We start from the raw sequence: 18,350 nt of genomic DNA, 5'->3' as shown, positions 1-18,350 counted from the left end.
CACAAATATTCCTAGTGCTATTCCTAGGATTCCTGCACCTAGTTCCTCAGCAGAGAGTGGTGTAGACTGAATGATTCTTAGAATCACATATTTAATAACAGCTTGGCTAAGGTGCAATGTGTTTACCACATCACTGAAAAACCCAATTTGTTAGCTGGAAGGTCTCTTAAACATCATTCTGGTACAGATGTCCTTGTATGACAGTTTGTAGTACAATATTTCCTCACCCCACCTACCCTTTTATACAGATGTTGTTAATCACCCCACACTCTGCTTGAGAAAAAAAGGGTCATCACGCTTAAAATTTTCTCAGCTTAATGTTTCTTCTTCCTTTTTCCATTTAGTTTTTATTCTATGAATGTGTATTTCTTCAGGGGTTTACTTGTCCATCAACATCCTGATCAATGGACCTACCTCACCCTGAAGTTAAGGTTATTTTAAGCTCAAGCCTCTGGCTATTGACTAGTGTGTCTTGTTTTTGGCATTGATTTTTTTCCAAGCTTGCTTTCCCTGAAGTCAAGGGTTTAGTAAGTTAGGCTTAGAGTCTTTCATCCAGTTATCCATTTTTTTTTCTATTGGACATGGTATGTCTTTTTTTTTACTTTTCTTTAATGATCTGATCTATCTTTGGTATTTGTCCCAGTAAACCTTTCTGTTTTGTTATCCACTGTAGCTATTTGGTCTAAATTTTCTCCCTTTCAACCCTGGAAAAATCAGGTACCTCCTGATTTTTCTGGTGGATAGTTGGTTGTCCTCCAGTTATATAGTTTGTTGTCCTTCAGTTAGCAGTTTCCTCTTAGTGATGATTCTCTGTCCTTGTCTGAAGCACCAGGTTGATCCTTGATGCCCTCCTTTTAGAGTCATGGTAACTTCCATATTTTGTTGGCCCCTCTTTAACCTTTGTTTAGTCATTTTTCCGTTCAGTTTTCTTTTGTAGTATGATCCCCACATATGCTGGATCTCGTGGTGGCTGTTGTCCACTGCTTTTGGATTTCCCAACTGTTTAGGAAATCCTAAGATTCCGGTTTCCCTCAATGGACAAATAAAAAATAAGATTTTTCTACTGGCTGTATTTGCCTTAAAAAAAGTTTTTTCGTCTATTGAGGGGCTTTATGTACTGGTTGATCACAAAAGAGCCCCTGTATAACCTGATTCCAGTCATGACGGTTGAAAGCAGGTTATACGGGAGCTGTCCTAATGATTAACGTTCTTATTTACCTGTGTCCCAACCTTCTGAAGGTGGCAGTAGGACTCGGCTGTTTAAATATTGGTAAGATTCCTGTGCTCAGGAATAGAGTTAAAAAGAAAACGTATGAGTGCAAAAATTTCAGTTATATTATGGAAAATGTCATCTCAGCTTTAATATATTGATACATTAGATCAGATGACTACTTAGCTTTAATGTTGATGAATGTACAGTTTAAACACTAATTTCTTTGTCTTTAAACAGCCTCAAGAAGGATATCTCATGGTGCAACAGTTTCAGTACTTGGGATGGGCAGCTCACAGGGAAGTACCAAATTCCAAAAGATCTTTCCTGAAATTAATTCTGCAAGTTGAGAAATGGCAAGAGGAGTGTGATGAAGGAGAGGGACGCACTATTATTCACTGCCTGTGAGTTACCCATTGAGACATTGTGTACCATAGTGTCATGTTTCTCGTCCTTTCATGTACTTATTGCTCTGCCTGGCTTGGTTATGCTGGTGACAAATTATATGGTTTAGAGTTAGAAATGTGTGAATGAATGTATTCATTTATTTGTTAATTTTTGTTTGGCTCTACTTTTCCTGCTTTCACATTCATGTATATGTAAATTGCCCATATCAGCAGAGTTTGGAATTCCATTTACTGTAAAAACATTGCTACCTTTTGAATACTTGCTAAAGAGACATTTACATTCCAATTCATCCAGTAAAGGGCATGTACAATTGTTCTGTGCAAATGGGGCAAAAATTGTTTAGATGATTTCCTAGCTCATTGACTGTGGTTTCTTATATTTCTCTGGAGGCTTTTGCATTGAAATCTCCCCAGTGGAGATTCTAGTTGCCCTCCTTACCTCATCGTAGAGTTGTATATCCTAATGCTGCAGGTCAAGAGCATTTTGTTTTTCATTTTTCTAATGTCAAAAGTATTCAGTATGCCACATGATGTGTAAAACTCCCTTTGTAACTGCTGCATCAGTTGAGCAATTGTGTAATTTGGGTATAAAGAATACTGCCCCCAGAGATTTAAAAAATGTAATGCACTAATAAGCTATTTGGCCCCTACCTAAACTGGAATTTCTGTTTAGGGTGGACTGATGCCAACAATAATTGTATATTCCCAGGAATTAATTTTTTATTTAAAGTCATTTTGTACATTTTAACTTCTATTATTAGGAATGGTGGAGGAAGAAGTGGAGTGTTCTGTGCCATTAGTATTGTGTGTGAAATGATCAAGAGGCAAAATGTGGTGGATGTTTTCCATGCAGTAAAAACCCTACGCAACAGCAAGCCAAATATGGTAGAGACTCCGGTAAGTGCGAGTGTAATCATGGTCTTCTAAACTACTGTGTTTAGATAAAAGCCACCTGTGATGATGTATTACTATTATACAATACTGCATTCTATTGTGAATTTGGCATAGCATTCCATTCATTGAACTGATGCAACTTCTCTCTATTCTGTTATTTCATTGTGGCATTGTTTTGTACTTGCTGTTTAATGCTGTTTTAACTTCAGCTGGAGTAAAGTAGTGCTATCATTGCATGACTTTTAAAGCAATAGTTAACTGCTTTATAAAAAAAGGAGAAAAAAAAGTCCCCCAGCAGGCTTATATAATAATGTGCTAGTATGCACCACATACATTATGACAGACTTGCCTAAGAAATGGATCCCTCCAGCGGTGCATTGTCACCGCTAACAGGAAATCCATCTTCACCTGGTCTTCCTTCTGGGTTTGCTTGCTCCAGCCATTTGAATATACGAACCACAATGATGTGACTGCTACTCGTGCACATGGAAGTCATGACCATTGCACAGCTTTCTCAATGGATGGTATGCAGTCCGAATTCGGTGTGACATCACAGGCTGCTAAACATGTAAATCTCTCCAACCATATTATAGGCTTACCTGTAGGTACAAAATAACAAGGAGTTTACTACCACGTTAGGTCATGTATATTTGTTAGTTTCTCTTCAATTTTGAGATTTCTAGTGTAAGTACATTTCACTGTTGAATCCAGTGGTAGTATATAAAATATGGCAAAATCCAACTCGAATAAAGCATTATTTTCTTGCAAACCATTAACCTGAACTTTAGGTTAAATAGTGTAGTCCGCAATATTTAAAATAAATATTTTAAAAAAATGTACAGTAAAAGAATAAAAAAAATAAATTCTTCAGAAATTTAGGGCAAAATGTATTCTGCTACATGTCTTTGCTATAAAAATTCCAATAAATGTATATTAATTGGTTTACGTGAAAGTTATAGCATCCACAAATGGCGGTGTGTATATATACTGGAATATTTTTTTTTTTATACTAATGGCGGCGATCAGCGACATATAGCGGGACTGCAGTGGACATTCTGACACTGGTTGGGAACTAACTGCCTCTGACATTCCCAGTGACACTAAAACAGTGATCAGTGCTAATAAAAAGCACCGACACTGTACTAATGACACTGGGCAGGAAGGGGTTAACATCAGGGTTAACTGTGTGCTGTGTGTGTTTTGCTAGGGAGACATGCTGCTTTGCATCTCTCTGCTGTGCAGAGAGATACAAAGCAGCATGTCTATGCTGACAGGAGAGATCTGTGTTGTTTACAAACAGGTCTCTCCCCTGTCAGCTCTGCTGACGATCGTCGAGTCCTGACCGAGAATCGCCAGCCAAGACCCGGTAATTCACACGTTCAGCAGCCAATAGCGGCGTGGGTAGGGTGGCGCGCATGCACCTCCTACCCGGAACTGCAAATCATGTATATATATGTGACTTTGCGCATCCCTGCCGCCCTGTAGCACTATATCTGCTCTGGGTGGTGGTGTGGGGGGGGAGTGGTTAATAATTCATGGGTCAAGAATTCTAGGCATGGCGGTTGAAGTATCTGAAAGACCAAATTTATTTTTAGTCAGACATGGAGCCTTTTATCAAAGGGAAATCAAATGAATGGGCACATTCTGTTATCAAGGAAATTTTTGTAGCTAGAACAAAATAACTGATCTGTATTCTGGATATGCGGTTAAAGAAATATCTAGATCAAGTAGTTGAATTGTTTCTAAATAAATTCTTCATTTTATCTTTTATCTTGAAAAAAAAATGCACTCAAATTCCTTGTACATTACAGTACAACAATTCATCCATATTTAACACTGCTCATCAATTCATGGTAATGTACTGTTTGCACAGAATGTGGTGTCCCCTAGGATCTTCAGCATATATCACTTTTGCTGAGGAAATAAAGGAACCGAGGCAAATTATGGAAATGCTGCAAAGCAAACATTCCTCAAATGAGCTGTGCAGTTAATGAGAAATAATGTTTGTTTGGATAATTGCTTTCTAATTATTATTTTTTATAGAGGATGTTAATAGGAGTGTAGATATACTGTATTTAAAATGGAACATGTTTTGTTGCTAAAAATTCCAAATGGTAGTAGATCTAATTGCATTTTACTTGTGAACATTTTATTCTGTAGTTTTACCTTGATCGCTGCTATAAGAAGCCAGTTCATCAAGTAGTGGGTTTGTGCTTCAATGGGAGAAGGGAGGAGCTAGCCTTTTTTAATTTTGATAGTCTTAAAACCTACAAAAGTGATATCTGTGTCCACATTTGGGTATGTGAGGGGGGATTTTTCCTCTTCATGTCTGTATGATAGTTACCAGCCAAAAAAAAGGAAGTAAGCGGAAATCCCCTCAGGTGGGCATAGCCAGCTATAAAGACACATTTTCTAGTAAAGAAGAAAGGTTTAAATTTTTTTTGGGATACTACTGCTGCCCATGTTTCTTTTCAGGGAAATTTCTTCTCATTTTCTGTCTAGTTTACAGCTGACTGGCAAGAAGAAATGAGAAATCTCATTGACAGGGACACTGTGACAGCCTTTAATTCCTAGCAGTTATGCACTCTATTAAAAGCTTTAAAAACTATCCTAGCCCTCTCTTTATTCTCAGGGTTAGGATTACTATTAGGCACATTGGGTTTTAATCTGGGAAGGAACAAACAAACTCCTGTGTATAAAAAGGTGATCCTAGCAGAGGGTGCAAAATGTTGTTTGTCTACAAGCTCCAGGGAATCCATTCCTGGTTATATTCCTGCCATTGCCACTCCAAAGTACTTTCCAGCATGGCACTGTAGCTGCCTGTCACTGTCTATCATGGTATTGTTCTGCAAACCTTTCTGTAGTTAGATACTATCCTAGGAATTCTACAATATAATGCAATTATATGTTTTATATGTTGTGAATATCACTATTGCATAATGATCTAAATTGATTATGGCTTAATTGGTCATAACTGAACTCAGAATATTGGCTATGCGTTTACTGGATTCATGTTTTAATATGCATTAACACATGCATATTTTGAGAGAACAGTGAAGAAATGGCAAACCCAGATACTCCTGCGCTTAGGGATGGACTCTGTATAGATAGGACCATATCATGAATTTCTTGGGAAATGCACTCCTTGCTGCCCTCAAATAACCGGGGAAGTCCAAATATACTGAATAGAGAAAAACAGAGGTCGCACTGGCCTAGTGCATTACTCTTTTTATATCCGTTTACATCTTTATAAAGTTCCATGACCTTGTTATGGTAGTTCTTTTGACAGTTCTTTTCTGCTCCTCATGGCTCAGTATCTAGCCTGCTCAGTGGGAAATTAAGTTTTTAATGCCATTTTAACCTGTGTGTGTCACCGTGTGTGTGTGCACCATGGCCAAACATTCCAGGGTATGTAAACTTTTGACCAGAGCCATTTGGGTGATTTCTGTTATTTAAAAACAGGAGCCAAACTATGTGATGATATATGGCTTCATTTGATTGCTATCCTTCAGTCAAAGACCATTTTTTGGCATGATCAATCATACTTTCAAAATGAATGCCCAAAATTTCACAATTTCTGCCAGGGTACACAACTGTCACAACTGTAAACAAAATAGGAGTGAGGAAATAGCACTGCAAAATGGAGATGGGGTGGGGCTCAGCAATGACTGAAAATAAATATTTATTATATTTAACGTCTACTGCTTGGACATAAATGGGGACACGTGCCATGTGCACAGGAACCCCTGGGACGGACCTAAACTTTTTCTGCTTCTGGTGATGGCTCTTCTTTAATGACACCTACTGAAAACTGTGTTTTTCCCTTTTCTCTACATTTCTGAGTATGTAAGCAAGCATATTTAGAAATCCCTTTTTACTACTAGATTATCATTGGCCTTCTTTAAGTGGATTCCTTATTCTTTTTGATATTGAGTTTAATTAATTTTACCTTATGAAATTAGAAGCTTTTGGATATAAATGGATATGAAAGTGTGCTGTTAGTAATAAAACAAATGCTAAGAGAAATCAATAGAGAATAAATCAATAGAGAAGGCAGTTTGTGTTTATTTCTGTCCATTATTGACTTGTTCTGAAAACTTGGCTCTCACATTAACAAACGTGCTTCATTCTCACATACTGTTATATCCAAGAGCCAAAACTAACCGTGCTGAAGTTAACACACTGTGCCTGCTGAAGATCAGGTACTAACTCATTTTTATGATGCCGCTCGGCTGTGAAGTCAAAGGTAATGTGATTTACACATACTGTTGCAGTATAGTGGAGAGAAAAATATGACTTTACATTTCCGACACGCACTTGAACACATTTTTCTAAGAAATGTATCTAGATATAGGTAGTGCGGTGATCATGGATGTATTAATTTGTGCTGACATCTGTGGCACATTTTTATCATAGTGAAGCCCATTCCAAATGCTTCATTAACTTTTTTTTATTTGCCCTTGATAGCTGTGATCAATGATTAGCTAACCTTTTGTAACCCATAGCGTTCCTGAACATCATATTTTACTGTTCTTACGTGACAGCCCATGTACTGCAATAAATACCATATGTACTTACCTTCAGTGAATGTTTCAGCTCTTGGAGCAGAGCAGAAACTATCTAATACCATATTAAATGCCCAAAGCCCTAGGTGGTGGACTCACGCTTTTTACTCTTCAAATTTAGCTACTCCAGGTAACACATTTAATAATTTAGTAAACTGCAATATATGAGATGCCAAAGTCAGAAAGTCCACTCAGTTTGTTTTAGGACCAACATTGGACAAAACTTTTTTTTGTTTTATATAAAAGTGGTAATGGTTAAGATCTCTGCCTGGCTTTTATTGCTGTCTGTGTTGCCCTTGGAAAGATTTACTCTAATTTCCTGTCCCATGACAGGGTGTCACAAAAACGGGAAGTGATGGGATCTCTTTTTGATGCACAAAGAGACAGTAACAAAACACATTTATTTTGTAGATTTAGGAAGGTGTGGAACATATGTTACTTTTATTGCATGTTCTCTGGCATGGTGACTTTCACACCCTCTAAGCCCTCGTCAGGACAGGAATTGAGGAGAAGTTTCCCCAGTGAGAACATAGACCACAATAAAAGCTGGACAAAGGATCTGACTCCTACCTACTCTGCTTTAAAAAAATATATATATATTTTTGGCTGGAGTTAGGCTAGCCTTAGTTTATTTCCTGTCAGCTAGCTTCTGCATGAATATCACATTAGAGAACTACAATAATTATGTACTATGTATCCTGCCACGTGGGGGCAGAGGTACAGTGTGCTCAGAAAGAGGGTAGTGTAAGTGCTAAGGGGCTCATTTAAAATGGACAGCGGATATCACTATCCTTTTTCAGCTAGTCTATTCATAAAATGCAGGCCATGGTGTGGAAATTGAGGTGTGTATTTTTTTTCTTCAGTATACTGTATTTATTAAAAAGTTTTGTAATACAAATTAAAAATAATAGTAATAATAAACCAATATGCATACATGTAATGTGTACAACACATTATATAACTTAAAATGGCCATTTCTCAAAAGGTGCAGTCTAAAGGACTAAAGGCCCAATTGTTAGATGTGCCAAAATGATGTGCATATTAACAAATATAAACCAAATAGCCTCATAATGGAGAAGTCAAGATACTGCATGTCAAAAAGAAAATATAATCTGTAGCCTAAATTATAGAAAGAAAAAAATGAAAAGTAAATTCACTACAGGCTATGCATAAAGTCAATGTAAGCATAGGTCACATTCATTTAGTTTTTTTTCTTAAGAAAAAAAGAACAAAAGGCCTTAAAGTGGTTGTAAACCTAAAAAAAAAATCAATCTAATCCTACAGTTGACTAGATTTTACCTTTACTGGGCATCTGAGCTTAGTTTGTTATCTTGAAGCAATCCCCTTCTCCAGAAATACCCCCTGCTCTTCTGAACAGAATAAATCCGACACAAGCAGAAAAACGGTGTCGCCACTCCCCTTCTCCTGTGACAGGGTGTGCTGAAGACTAGACCAGCATGAGTCTCCATGTAATACACTGCAAAGGTGTGGGGGAGCAGGTGTCCTCTCCCTGCTGGTCTCTGCCTTCACAAGATCGAGAACTCAGCACCTGTGATTTATTACATAGATCGGCATCACTTCAGTAATGCTGTACTTATCAGCTGTCAGCAGACTTACCTAGATTGTCGTGCTCTATTTACAGCACCTAGCTTGTGAATTGCTGTTTACAGAGTTTTCAGGTCCACATTGCCACTTTAGGTTGTAAGATACCTAGGATTTTTAACATTAACCCCTTCCTACCAGCTTTCTCCTAATTAGCACAGATCCTGACATAGTCACTGGCACCTGTGTATTCCCCTGAATGCACTCAGGAGATATACTCGCAAGCATAGAGATATCAGATAGCTGTGCACATTCTTAAGCCGAGGCTGGAGGGTGTGTATAACTGAGGGATTGTGTGACATCACATCTCTGCCTACTATTCTCAGGCCAAAGTTCAGGATTTTGTTTTACTTTCACTTTCAATAATAATAATAATAAACAGGACAAGTAGAGATTGTGAATCTAGTCTACAATAAAAATTGACAGATGTTCTAATCCCTCTCCACCCTATCCAAAACTAAAAAACGTTTTGCCTTTAGTTATGCATTAAGATCTCCAGAAGCAATAGTTAGGTGGCATTATTAAAAAAAAAATTAATTTGGCATTTCACAAAGTAGAACCGTAGGTGGCCTGTTCAACAAGGCCTGAACTGGATCCTTACGTAGTTTACAATCAAGAACTGTGTGTATTTTGGAGTGCACTCTAATCCACAGCCTCTGTGAAAGCAAAGGGGGGAGTATTTGGGAATGTATTTCGAAATCCAGGAGGAACTTAAATACCATCACATCAAAACTTTGTATGCATTTTCAATGCCAAAATGATTTTTTTTGTACTTTGCTTGCTTTGTAATAAGATCAGAGTTCTATTTGGGCTTTTTTTTTTTTTGTTAGATAGCAGTATCGCCATTTCAAGGTCATCCTGATTTATTAATAGGCCCCATAGCCATAGGGATGACCAGAAGATGAGGAAAGCAGAAAGTAAAAATTGGAAGATAAATTCAATTCAGTCACTATTTCACCCCACCCCTGACACCCAAAGTCAGTTTTTATGTAGCATTTTTAGTTTTGATTGTAGAATCCTTGTACACAATATAAGGTCCTCTGGCAATTATGATGCTTTAAAACCTGAGCCCTACCTTGCTTGTTAGGGTACTAAAAAAAAAAAATAAAAACCTCAGGCAGCATTGTGTTAGTGTTGATACTTATGGAGCAACCCTCAGAGTTTCCGTTTTAGATTTAGACAAAGAGGAGGCATGGCCAGATGCTGATATAGACTCACCTCCCAAAAGTGACAAAGTTAATTATCCACTTCAGGGTCGATTTACAAACACCGAGCTTGACTCCGCACACTTTTTTCATGCATTTAATTTACTAGAAGAGAACCCCACTCCATAATTAAAATATTCACAAACACCATGACTTGCCACAGTCAACTTTTTAGCCTGTGGGCTAGTATAATATTGAAATGACACCCAGTCTCTTCACAGTTATGTTTCTAGAAACAAATTAAGAGGGAATAAACATCCTAGAGATCATAGTGTTTCCTCTATCACTTGCATGCAGTGAGTGTGCTGCCATCTACGCAACTGTTGTGTTTTAGCATCCTTAGCTGTTAATTATAGTTATGTGAAATGGAATCGGAATGGCAATAACATTTTCTATGGCTTTCTTCATGTATATTCCCTTCCAGACCAGGTAAAATAGATGAAACCACCTTCTTGGTTACGGGCTTTCAGCTTGTTTGAACAATTTCCAATCTTTTCAGGTTTACAAAGTTGTGTGGTCAGAAAGGTTAAAGTTATATTAAACCCACTACCACAATTCTCAGTTTATATTATGTTTACATAGCATTAAGCCTGGATGCCTGTCTCTCAGTTAAAAAAAAAACAAAAAAAAAATCTAAATACCTTTTTAATGCCTTAATCAGCCATAATCAAAATTGGTAAACCATAGTCGCGTGACTTTGTTTCACTAGGCTCACAGCACGGTTCCTGATTGCTTTTGCCAGCAGCTTTGTTTGTGTGAAACGTGAGACTAGTAAACCTGGAAGACATCCCATATCAATCATGACTACTGCTAGTCCCATCCAGTTTAGTTTCAGAGCCCCCCCCCCCCCGGGTAATGTGAAATGTCACGCGGTACAGCTCAGAGAGGAAAGTGAAAGCACTGAACAGACATTGCGGTGCATTTGCAGGGTGTGTGGTGACGTAGCGGCCACGGAATCTGCTCCTTTTTTTTGACACTGAGATGAAAGAGTACATTAGAAATGGCAGGATAAACCAGGTATTAATCAAAATATATCATATGGGGAAAGAAAAGGTTCCCAGTATAGGTAAAGGGCACCATTTATAAATATACATGCCAAGAAAAAGTTTGGGGTTTCATGGCTCTTTAACCGGTTCCCGACCACGCTATAGCCAAAAGACGGCTACCGCGCGCTTGGTTAGTTCTGGGAGGACGTCCATGGACCCCCTGGGGCGCGCACTGCACGTGATCTGTAATTGCTGTATCCTTCGGACACAGCTGATCTTATGGCTACGGAACGGGCCAATCACAGCCACTTTTACCATGTGACCAGCTGTGTCAGATCACAGCTGATCAACAGGTAAATAGGATATGTCGGTTATCGGCAGCTCGTGAAGAGAGGAGAGCCGGTAAGTAGCATTACGCAGGGGGTCATCTACACTGATCATCAGGGCACTGATCATCAGTTTCCTGGTGATTAGTGTAGCCCCATCAGTGCAACCAATAGTGCCAATCAGTGTCCATCTGGCAATCAGTGCTGCCTAACAGAGCCTATCAGTGGCCATCAGCGAAGGAGAAAAATTACTTACTTATAAACTTTATAGCAGAAACTAAGAAAAACTTTTTTTTTTTTTTCAGAATATTTAGTCTTTTTTAGTTTGTTTAGCAAAAAATAAAAATCCCAGTGGTGATCAAATACCACCAAAAGAAAGCTCTATGTAGCTAAAAAAAAAGATAAAAATTTAGTTTGGGTACAGTGTTTCATGATCATGCAATTGTCATTCAAAGTATAAGCGAGAAAATTGGCCTGGGCAGGAAGGGGGTAAAAGTTCCCGGTAGGCAAGTGGTTAAAGATGTAGTGACCAAATCATGGAAAGTCATATCATGCTGATTAGTTTAGGCATCTGTATGCAGTATGAATTCTCTTCTGTGTGAAAAGCTTGGTTTTTTTTTGTTTTTGTTTTTTTAAACACTTTTCTTTAGATTCCACCAGTGGTCATTGTAAACGTTTATCAATGTTCTTAATTGCTGTTTTCATTTGGTAGCTACTATTCTTTTTGTTTTGTTTTAACAGGAACAATACCGTTTCTGCTATGATGTTTCCTTGGAATACCTTGAATCGTCATAGTTGATGTGCCAACCTGCATTTAATGTTCGGACAGATACTACTCCAGCTTTGCAAAGGGGGATTTTTACACCGGACCTTAAAAGTTTTAAACTAAAACAAAAAAAAAATTAAACGAAGAGAAAGTATTTTTCTTATGACTTTCTGTATCTTCATAAAAGAACTTGAACTGTTTTTATGGCTGTATAAAGTATTGATGGATTTAGTGCCACATTATCACACACAGTGCTGGAGGCGGAAGCTGGACAAGTCTCTACGTCACAAGGATTTGTATGTATTTGTATATGCAGCCGTCTCATGAGACAACTTTAGAGCCAATATGTTGCATGTGTCTATATTTACAATGTGGCAGTTTTCTCTTTTTTTAATACAATTTGTTTAAGAAAAATGCAAAGGAAAGCCGAGCAGATTTGATGGTAAATCCTCTTTACATTTCAAGTGTCACCTATCTGTACTTGGCTTACTATTTTTTTCTCACATTGATGGCTGGATCATATCATATATATTATTTTGGAAAAACAAATCCCTAACATAAGCCAAAGAGTCAATTGTAAATATGTCAATATGGAGAAGCACACTCTGTATTTATTGCTTATTTACATTCCTTTCTTTTGACGGCTGAAGGAACAGTCATTTTTCCTGGGGAAAGCTTTTTGCTGAAATTGACGGCAGTTTATTTTTGTATGTATTGAGTGTAAGTAAGAGGCATCTGTTTTCTGCATTAACCCAAGAGCAATGTTTTGAAGATGTTTTGTTGTGCTCATACTGGTGAACTCAAGTTTATGTGACTGATTGGTTCTGGACCATCTCTAAAAGCCGGACCAAAGTGATGTAAAGTTTTCCACAAACACTTGTACCTATGGATCAAATTAATCTCACATCTTATGGCAATCAAAGCTTACTAAAGGTGGAGCTGAACTCTGGGCCACATGTTAAAAAAAATTCTAATTGGAGATCAAGAAGTTGACATGTCGTGGTCCAGGCTATGAACGCCTATGGTTGCAACATTGTATCGAAATGTGTATCTTGATGTTTACAGGACTGTAAGCTTTGGGCTCTCGGAAAATCAGTTTGAAATAAATAAATATCCTATTTCAGGTGTGTTTGTTGTATGATTCAAAGAGAACATTCCTTCCTGTTGTGGCATTACTATGACATTTGCTGTTAATTTTTTTTTATATTTTGTGATTGGAATTAACATTTCATATGTTCAGCATGTGTAGTGGTATAGGGGTCACAAAAGTACTGGAGCCTAAATATGTGTACTTAAAGAGTAATTCCAAGCAATGTGTGAAAGCATTCAGCAAGCCACTAATACTTTACAGTACACACAGCAACTGTTATGCTAGACAGTTTACTGTATTTACCATATACTGAGTTCAGTGCAATCCCCTTCGGAATGAAGACACACACACACACATTCAGGAGAAGTAGGAGGGTAGCTGAGGTGTACTACCTAAAGCCTAGAATGTATAACATCCAAACACACTGCTTCATGCATTTCAAGCCTGGATTTAATCTATTATCAATGGGTTGTGTATTGGGCAACACTGAGATTCCTGCTCTGTTAAAAACTATTTTCCCAGTTCAGCTACCCTTCAAGTACATCCCTAGGCACTGCAGAAATGCTCAGAATGTACAGGAATGAGTGGACCCTCAGCTGTCTTTCCCTTTCTGGTTGTATCACTTTAAGTATGAAGCAGTGATCACAATAAGAGGAAGTAAAACCTACCCACAGAACTCCCAGCTGAAAGTATTTTTGACCACAGGTGTGAAATGACACAGTCTTTTGACCTGTGAAGTTGTCATGTTAAAAAGCTTTTTCTTAGCCTTTCTCCTTGTCCATTACCCTTATACCTAACTGCAAATATTTAGCTTTATCTTAGGGTGCACTTTATCTATTGCAAAAAGGTGTAGTGGTGCTGCTACCTTCCTTCTATCCTCAGCGCCACCCGGTGCTAAGACTGAAAGGTCACTGATGCCTCTGTGTGCCGTGAACCACTGGAGGTACAGTCGGCACTTGGGTAAACATCAAATGGCAATATCCTTTATTGAATGGACATGAAACAGCTGTAAAACAGCCAATGCGTAGCAGCTGTCGGGCCGTAGTCATGGCTGATCCTCGACTGCTGATACGCGATGGATGTGTTACAACTATTTCATATAATTTCAATAAAGGATATTCCTATTTGATGTTTACCTGAATGCTGACTGTCCCTCCAGTGGTGCACTTTTGATAAATTGATCTAAATATAATCTGGATAGATCCTTTTGGAGTTACATGAAGTTTTAAGCCAGCCATAGTTGAGTCTAGAACAGATTGTTCTATTGATTGAAAAAGGAAAATATCTGATACGACTGTGCCATTCTTTGTTTCATTTTTCTAAGAAAAACAAAAAAAAATCCTATATGTTCGATCAGGCACTTTCTATTGAGGCGCGAAAATTATATGTCGCAGCTGGAACACAAATGATGCAAAAAGCGAACAATTCAACAATCGAAAATAATTTTTGTTCTATTTTCAACTCACATATGGCCTACTTTATGAATGTACATGTACAGGATCTCACAGAAGTGAGACACCCCTCACATTTTTGTAAATATTTTATTATGTCTTTTCATGTGGCAACACTGAAGAAATGACACTTTGCTATAATGTAAAGTAGAGAGTGTACAGTTTGTATAACAGTGTAAATTTGCTGGCCCCTCAAAATAACTCCACACACAGCCATTAATGTCTAAACCGCTGGGAACAAAAGTGAGTACACCTTTAAGTGAAAATATCCAAATTGGGCCCAATTAGCCATTTTCCCTCCCAGGTGTCATGTGACTCTTTAGTGTTACAAGGTCTCAGGTGTGAATTGGGAGCAGGTGTGTTAAATTTGGTGTTATCGCTCTCACTCTCTCATACTGGTCACTGGAAGTTCAACATGGCACCTCATGGCAAAGAACTCTCTGAGGATCTGAAAAAAAGAATTGTTGCTCTTCGTCAAGATGGCCTAGACTATAAGAAGATTGCCAAGACCCTGAAACTGAGCTGCAGCATAGTGGCCAAGACCAAACAGCGGTTTAACAGGACAGGTTCCACTCAGAACAGGCCTCACCATAAAGAAGTTGAGTGCACATGCTCCGCGTCATATCCAGAGGTTGTCTTTGGGAAACAGACGTATCAGTGCTGCCAGCATTGCTACAGAGGTTGAAGGGGTTGGGGGGTCAGCCTGTCAGTGCTCAGACCATACGCCGCACACTGCATCAAATTGGTCTACATGGCTGTCGTCCCAGAAGGAAGCCTCTTCTGAAGATGGTGCACAAGAAAGCCTGCAAAGAGTTTGCTGAAGACAAGCAGACTAAAGATATGAATTACTGGAACCATGTCCTGTGGTCTGATGAGACCAAGATAAACTTATTTGGTTCAGATGGTGTCAAGCGTGTGTGGTGGCAACCAGGTGAGGAGTACAAAAACAAGTGTGTCTTGCCTACAGTCAGGCATGGTGGTGGGAGTGTCATGGTCTGGGGCTGCATAAGTTCTGCCATCACTGGAGAGCTACAGTTCATTGAGGGAACCATGAATGCCAACAACTACTGTGACATACTGAAGCAGAGCATGATCCCCTTCCTTCAGAGACTGGGCCACAGGGCAGTATTCCAACATAATGACCCCAAACACACTTCCAAGACAAACACTGCCTTGCTAAAGAAACTGAGAGTAAAGGTGATGGACTCGCCAAGCATGTCTCCAGATCTAAACCCTATTGAGCATCTGTGGAGCATCCTCAAACGGAAGGTGGAGGAGCGCAAGGTCTCTAACATCCACCAGCTCTGTGATGTCATCATGGAGGAGTGGAAGAGGACTCCAGTGGCAACCTGTGAAGCTCTGGTGAGCTCCATCCCCAAGAAGGCTAAGGCAGTGCTAGAAAATGCTGGTTGCCACACAAAATATTGACACTTTGGGTCCACTTTGGACATTTTCCCTAGGGGTGTACTCCCTTTTGTTGCCAGCAGTTTAGACATTAATGGCTGTGTGTTGAGTTATTTTGAAGGGACAGCAAATTTACACTGTTATACAAGCTGCACACTCATTACTTTACGTTGTAGCAAAGTGTAATTTCTTCAGTGTTGTGACATGACAAGATAAATAAAATATTTACAAAAATGTGAGGGGTGTACTCACTTCTGTGAGATGCTGTATGTTTGTGTAATATACTGTATAATTTAAAATGTACATTAATGTGGATATATTGTTTTCAATGTTTCAAATTGAAGTAGTGCTTGTGATTTTTGATAATTGTTTTGACCACCACAATGGCAGTAACAAACTCCTTTGGTGGTTGAAAGGGCTTATTCTCATTTAGAAACATGTTCAAACCTGTTAGAAAATCTGCGTGGCATTAGATCCTGGATCTGCTATAGTACAGAGCAAAGAATAAAACTAACATACATTCCTGGGTTCCCATCTAGGATAGATGTTTACTGGACAACACATTTTTTCATAAGTTTTGCTAACTGAAAAACATTTGGTGATTATGATAGACCCCTTCAAATGGAACAGAAATGTAATTTCCTAATTACTGTATCACATAGGAAACTTAAGAAATAAAAAATTTACTATTGACTATAACGTACTTATTTGCATAATGTTTCATAAGAGGTTTCCTGTGGATTCTCATTTCTATCCAGTGTTTGGTGCATCTCACCATAGTGTTCAACAATAATCAGCCATCATTGATGGATTCCAGTTGCCCTGTTCTCGTTTTTCATTGTGGTTATGTCTTGGTAAAATTTTTCATCTCGTTCTTCACTGATTGCAGAAAATGAATCTTCTCTGACATTTTGCCATTTTGACTTGATGGTATTGTATGCTGTAACAAGTTTTTCAAGGAACTGAAAGTAGTTAGGTGCTCTGTAGTTGCAAAGAAAATTCCCAGTGACATCTTTGAATGCTTTCTAGGTAATTTTTACTGGTGTATCTGATCTATAGACCAACAAAAATGCCTTCCTTAAAGTGTCACTATACCCACATCATAAAAAACTGGCTTATTGCATGCTGTTCATATACACTCATGAGATCTGTCGTCTTTAATCTGCAAAAAAAAAAAAAAAAACACAGGATGATTCTGCTGCTCTCTAGCTTCAACTTCTGTTCGTGTCCCCAATTAAGCTAGGGATTATTGCAGTTGTAGTGGCAAATCTGCACATGCTCTGTTTTTCAGTGAGTTTCAATGCTGAGCATTTTCTCCCTATCGCATCTGAGCAGCCCATGTGACTATAGAGTCACACATGTGGGCAATACATAGTGGTAAATGACAACCCACTACCACCCTCCTCCTTCACGCCCACTAACCAGCTAAACACAATGGGGTAGCATATTACATCTTGATTGATGGAGGCTTCACCTCCCTCTTTTATTTGAAGACACAGACTGGAGAGTCTTGATACAGCCTGGGACTGGCAGAAATCTGCCCACACCATGTTACTTCCACAAAATAACGGTTTGATTTCAAATATCTATTTGCATGATGATTTAAAAGAGTTTGATATTTATTTTTACTCTGTATTCCAAAGACTTTTTTTTTCTTTTTTGAACATGTGACCAGTGGTAGAGGACTAGAGGATCCTCCTGCTTATGTTTCCCTGCAGACAGGTTGAGAAAGATCTGGGTCATGTGACAGCTGTATATCGATTAGGAAAACGGTACTTAGATTTTTGTTTTTTAATTAAAATACAGTGCCATTATACAGGAATAGAAAGGACAATGTAAATTAAAAGTGTGTATTGAGTAAAACTTTAAGGTGGTATTAAACCCTAAAGCAAACCTTTATTATATTGCAGCGTACCAATTCTTTGATGTGATAGCTGCATTGTTTTAAAAAAAAAAAAACCATAACACCGGAAGGGGTGGTTAAGGTGATCAGCTTATATATATATATATATATATATATATATATATATATATATATATATATATATATCTTTTATCGCAAAAGGGAAAAAACAGTTCAGCTTCAATTTGTTAGTGTATTTACATCTGCTAGCACATCTAACACTCCCCTCTCCCCAGAGTGACAATGCTGCTGTCCAAAGGTGTCCCTGTGCTCATCCATAGTGTAGGCCCATTCACATATGTAACAACAGTACTTGGTATATTTGAGCTGCATTTCAAGCAGTAGAGCCACTACTTTTAGCTCTCCATAGATATTCCAGTTGTACTGGATGTGTTTCAACAATAGTTCCATGTTTTCATATGTTTCTTTCATGTGTGCAGCATAAATGGGAAGAACTACCTGCATTCAGTGTCACAATGATTAAGAAGACTGCTGCAACCCAATTTATCCAAATACAACATATGTTTAGAAGATATATGCA

At 38.3% G+C, this 18,350-nt stretch overlaps 1 protein-coding gene across 12 annotated transcripts in view; it reads left to right on the top strand.

Annotated features, from left to right (window-relative positions):
- The window catches only part of LOC149462829 (receptor-type tyrosine-protein phosphatase kappa), a 571,684-nt gene extending 558,596 nt beyond the window's left edge, over positions 1 to 13,088 (top strand). For all 12 annotated transcript variants that reach the window (XM_089676124.1, XM_089676123.1, XM_089676120.1 and 9 more), the window contains 3 exons: positions 1,451 to 1,614; positions 2,379 to 2,514; positions 11,937 to 13,088. In XM_089676124.1, coding sequence (XP_089532250.1) covers positions 1,451 to 1,614; positions 2,379 to 2,514; positions 11,937 to 11,990 — 354 coding nt within the window. In that variant the 3' untranslated portion in view covers positions 11,991 to 13,088. The remainder of the gene's footprint in view (positions 1 to 1,450; positions 1,615 to 2,378; positions 2,515 to 11,936) is intronic.
- The last annotated feature ends 5,262 nt before the right edge of the window (positions 13,089 to 18,350 follow it).

The sequence above is a fragment of the Staurois parvus genome, unplaced genomic scaffold (assembly GCF_062004578.1).
Source record: "Staurois parvus isolate SC_StPar_1 unplaced genomic scaffold, SC_StPar_1.0 ptg000165l, whole genome shotgun sequence".
NCBI lineage: Eukaryota > Metazoa > Chordata > Amphibia > Anura > Ranidae > Staurois > Staurois parvus.
Note: the sequence above shows the minus strand (reverse complement) of the source record. Positions and strands in the feature narration are given on the sequence as shown.